This window comes from Etheostoma spectabile, chromosome 15 (genome assembly GCF_008692095.1).
Source record: "Etheostoma spectabile isolate EspeVRDwgs_2016 chromosome 15, UIUC_Espe_1.0, whole genome shotgun sequence".
In the NCBI taxonomy this organism is placed as follows: Eukaryota; Metazoa; Chordata; class Actinopteri; order Perciformes; family Percidae; genus Etheostoma; species Etheostoma spectabile.
The window spans coordinates 3,216,053-3,220,996 of NC_045747.1; the positions used below are offsets into that span (position 1 = coordinate 3,216,053).

General features: G+C 42.7%; 2 protein-coding genes across 2 annotated transcripts in view; both read left to right on the forward strand.

The window, feature by feature from the left end:
* LOC116702736 (uncharacterized) overlaps positions 1–1,959 on the forward strand; it is a 6,244-nt gene extending 4,285 nt beyond the window's left edge. The window contains exon 4 of the mRNA XM_032537107.1: positions 572–1,959. Within this exon, the coding sequence (XP_032392998.1) occupies positions 572–1,438 (867 nt within the window). The 3' untranslated portion in view covers positions 1,439–1,959. The remainder of the gene's footprint in view (positions 1–571) is intronic.
* A 2,449-nt stretch (positions 1,960–4,408) lies between these two features.
* The window catches only part of LOC116702737 (GTPase IMAP family member 4), a 3,861-nt gene continuing 3,325 nt past the window's right edge, over positions 4,409–4,944 (forward strand). The window contains exon 1 of the mRNA XM_032537108.1: positions 4,409–4,680. Within this exon, the coding sequence (XP_032392999.1) occupies positions 4,569–4,680 (112 nt within the window). The 5' untranslated portion in view covers positions 4,409–4,568. The remainder of the gene's footprint in view (positions 4,681–4,944) is intronic.

A 4,944-nucleotide genomic window follows, 5' to 3' on the forward strand; every position in this document is an offset into this window, starting at 1 on the left:
AGAAGCAGAGTATGAGGGAGTGCCACGCTAGCAGCTAGGCGAGCATTATAAGGTGTGTTACAAAGTGACGCACGTTTGTCACGGAAGTAAAGACTGGACTACAACAGAGCTGTTTGGAGTAGTTTGTGAACCGTGTTTTCTGTTGGAGATGGTAAGTCCCTTTGTGGGGGACTTTGGGCTTTTTCACTTTGTAAACTATAACGTGAACAAAAAAGATATAGAACACAATAAAGGAGAGGAAAAAAGCCAAAAAGCATAAAATGAGCACTTTAAAATACAGTAAGATCCAAACAGTACATAAGAAAGCAAAAAATAAATAAAATGCTAATGTAAATAAAAGATTTTAATACTTAAAAACCAAAAGTTTTAAACATGAGACAAAAGCAAGTTAAAACAAGTGAGTCTTCAGCTGCTTTTTAAAAGCATCACCCGAGACTGCAGAACATGAGACAATAGGAAGGGCGGTCCACAGAGTCGGAGTCACCACTTGACCGGTCATCTTTAATAACTTGGGTTGTTTATTTCCTCTCTTCAACTCTTTTTGTCTTTCTTTTGTCTTCTCTCACACCAGCTGATGGACGCCACACTCTGTGACACTGTTGGCACTCAGATTGTCAACAACAAAAGAAACAAGGGCAGCAACACGGGATCCACTCTGCCTGGCCCTTTGGCAAAGATCGCTGCAAAACCACAGGTTCCGCCCACCACCATCATCCGCCCCAATGGGGACTTTGCTTCCACTGGTGGGGTGGATTCAGTGGGTCAGGGTGCCGTCAGCAGTCAAACCATCAGTAGCGCTGCGGCCATTACCTCAGTGACTACAGCCACCATGAGCCCGACGCACGCTCTGGAGCTCAAGCCCCTGATTGTCATCAACAGTGACATTGTTACAACTAGCATCCATCCAGCCACCATTGTGCCATCTCCATCTTTTATCTCCTCGCCTTGTTTTACAGAGACAGCTTCTACATCCCCATCCCTTGGCTCAACTAGCAACACAGACCTCAGCAAGTCGCGCTACATTGGCCGCAAGGCTCCATCATTCTCATCGGGCGTCGTCGCACCCTTTCGCCTTAGCAACGCACCGCTCGGCAACAATCCGAGTCTCCTCAGCCGCTCCTCCTCTTTCATCCCTAGTTCCTCTTGTCTCACTTCTTCTGTTTCCACCTCGTTATCTGCAACAACCACGTCGGGAACCGAAGGAGAGAAGGAGAAGGGAAGCGAGGAGCGGAGCAACGCCACTTTGTTCCAGGAGATTCTGCAGCGGCAGGAGGAGCAGGCCTACCTGGACCGAGTGGAAGCCCGAGAGAAGAGGCGTGAGAGGAGGGAGGTACGGATGGCAGAGTCCCTCGGCAGGATGGCCACCGCCCTGGAGCTGCTCTCCTCCAAACAGGACACGGTCATTGCCCTCCTGCAGAGACTGGCTGATCGGAAGTGATGGAGGCTGAAACTAGGGCTGCACATTTGATCAAGTCTATCGAAATCGTAAGATGGACTAGTGCAATATCCATATCGCAGGGCAGGCGCAATATTTGTTAAAGGCAAAATGTGTTAAATCATTCTGAATTAAGTATTGTGGTGCAGCCTACAAAGTGTATCCTACAGACTAAAGAAAACAATCTTTGGTACAGATCGTTGCAACAATCAGACCATAATCATTATCATTTTGAAATTTTTCATGAAAATTAGAATATTGATGCAAAAATGTTAATTCCCTCCATTATTGTGAATGATATACTAATCGCAAAATCAGTCAAAAATAACCGCAATTAGATATTTTCATCATATCGTGCAGCCCTAGCTGAAAGGCTGGAAAACGAAGGCTCTCTAGTCCGGAAAGATCACGCTTACCGAAACTTCTCTCAATATTCCTGCCATGTAGTGACCCAGAGTTCCATAATGCTACTGAGAAGGGGTTTACTCTCCTGAACTTAATGTAAATAAAATTTTATAAAATCACAAAAGCTGGTCACTTTTCTACCACATGTGATACGGGCAAAGAGTAAAGAAGTAACAAGAGGCGAAACTCAAGAGAACGTTATATTGCAACAAACGCACCTGTTGGTACACAATCCTTTCTGCATGATATACGACAATTTACAACACTGACTGTAGACTGTTAATAACATGTCTGTATCATAGTAGCGGTCTGCCGTTAGCCTCCAATGGAAAGCTAATGCTAGTTTAGCTAACCGCTAGCTGAGACAGCATGTAAAAGACCCTCACACCTGAAAATAACCGTTAAAATATATAAAAGCTGTTACGTCAGTTCTACTGTACTTACTTACTCATTTAAAATACAATCAATCAATACTTGTCTTTATTATTACTGTAAAGTCTTAATTTAGCTACAGCCTGCTTTCCCCACTGTTTAGTTTGAGTAACATTATTTCAGACTGAATCAAGCTGTCAGCTAGCGGTTAGCTGAAATAGCTGTTAGCTAAACTAGCGTTTGCTTCCCGGTGGAGTCTAACCGTGCGCATGCGCAAGACGTTCGCGCAGCACGGATCGTGACAGTACCCACGACCGAGCTGCAGCTCCGCCATCTTGGACTTACGTTCTATTGCGTTTCGCCTTTTATTACTTCTATACTCTATGATATGGGTAGGATTGGGCATTGAAAACCGGTTCCATCTTGGAATTGTTTCAAAAATAACAATTTCAACAGAATGTTTTTTTGTTTTGTTGGAATTGCTTTGGAATTTTGGATCCATGGGTTCTAAATTGAATATGTGCATGTTTTGGTTTCCGTAGCAGCCAACATATTTCCAGGCTTGTTGTGTTGCAGCCATGGAGCACAGTAAGCGACACTCTAGTGTGGCTTTACTTTACATTGAAAATGCCCGGTAAACTGTAAACTACCATTGAAAAAAAAATATCCTCTTATCTGTGAAATAAGCATGTGACCTGTTAACACTCCACCTCTCAAAGAATCAGAATCCTAAGAACCGGAATCGTAAGGAAGAATCGGAAAATCAATCAGAATTGTTCAAATCAAAACCATGCCCAGCCCTACATTATGGGGTGCTATTGTTACATGCTTTACATGTCAGTGGATTACAGTGTGCTGCATGAACATCCAACAGAAACTTTCTCTGCAAACCATTAGCAAGATTAGCTTTTGTCTGAGTAGTTTGGAGTAAAATGAATGATAATTACTGTGACATTTCATGTATAGATGCTAATAATGATGTCAGCATTTGCTCTGGGCAAACAATCTTTAAACAAATGATTGACAATGCTTTGACAAGGAGAGGGTCACATTTTTTTCTTCAGGATTAGGGTTAGTCTTATCTTCATGGCCAGCGCTGATGTGCCCTTATTGACATTGGAACAGTTTCTTGGTCGATGTAATCATTCCGCCTCTCCACATTGGTCAAGAAGAGAGCTCTTCCTGAATGCATTTCCAATGTTAGAGATGGGGGACAACCCAGAGCCCATTTTCTGTACAAAACCAGTATAAGGCCTTGGCAGTCTACTTTTTAAGTCAAACCAAGCAGTTTTTAGTCAGCTGTGTACCAAATTCCCTCCTAGTGCACTGCAGCTCAGCAAGAAAACACAGTTGAGGAAATTTAAAAAAGGGAAATTTCTGCTTAAAAGACCAACACGTTAGAAGTTACCCACTTCATTTGTTTAATGCGGACATCTAAAGGTTCTCAGTAGCTTCAACTGAACTCTATAATGCATTTCAGCACCTAAGAAGGATGGGGGATTGTGTCCCACGTGGCAGGTAATTCTTCGCTGCCAGCATGGACAGGAGAAACAATTACAGCAACCAACCAACATAAAGCCATGTGGGCTTCATGTGTGACATCTTCAAAATTAATCAAATGACTTTCCCACTAGATGGCGCTTTCTGTCTACCAATAAGTTATTGGTCAATTAAAGTTTTAAGACAAAGTTGATGTCCCTGTCGATTTTATTAACCTTCTCAACCGGTAGAGTTAAAACACATCCAAGACTGATTCTTGGTCCAATTTTGACATACTGTACAGTATGAGACTTTCATTTGGTTTCCATCAATAAACAACCAGTTTGATGTTTCCATCAATAAACAACCAGTGAGCCATGAACATTAATTGATATTTCAAAACATTCATTGTTATTTTAAAGGTTTTGCGTAGTTTTATGCCGGAAATCCTTTTCTAGGAAAGCATTTTTCAGACCCTTGACCCTGTAAATGAGAGGGTTGCGTCAGTGGTGGAGGTGGCGCGCTTGTACTTTGATGTTTATACCTCGACGCGGAGGTCCCGGGTTCGAGTCCGACCTCTGACCGTTTCCTGCATGACTCTCACCTAACTGTCCTGTCAGAAATTTAAAAAAGGCGGAGAAGCCCAAAAAATAATCTTAAAAAAAAACGTCTCGAACCAGTGAATCTCTTTTAAGACCGTTCCCTGACTTTATTAGCACTATCATATCTGCAGAGTTTCTCTTTCAGTTAGGAAGCGGAAGGGAAGGAAAGCTCGAGAGAGTGGGCCGATCCGAACGAAGACACTTCACAACGAACAGTCGGACTTCTCAGAAAGTTACCCAGAAAGTGCTGTGGACACTAACAACATTATACAGACATGGTGATTGGCAGCTTGGGTCAAAACTGCCCTGACATGCCTGGTGGAGAGCAAGGCAGCACGGCCGGCCTTCCTCCGCAGCGCGAAGAAGAGCAATGGGATCTGGGGGAACGTAAGTGTGAAAATCAACTCTTAATTCTAAAAATATTCAAGTCAGTCTCTCTGTTTTTAGCTGTCAATGAAGACAAAAGCCACATTTGAAATAATCGCTTTGTTTTTATTTACTCAATACTGTATTTGTACTGCGGAGTTTGCACATGTCACAGTCACATGTCTCCCTTAAGGTCTCAAGATTTCCTTCACGTGGAAGCACCAAGGGTTGTTTTTATATATGTATATACAGTATATGTGTGTGTTTGTGTGTGTGTGTGTGTGT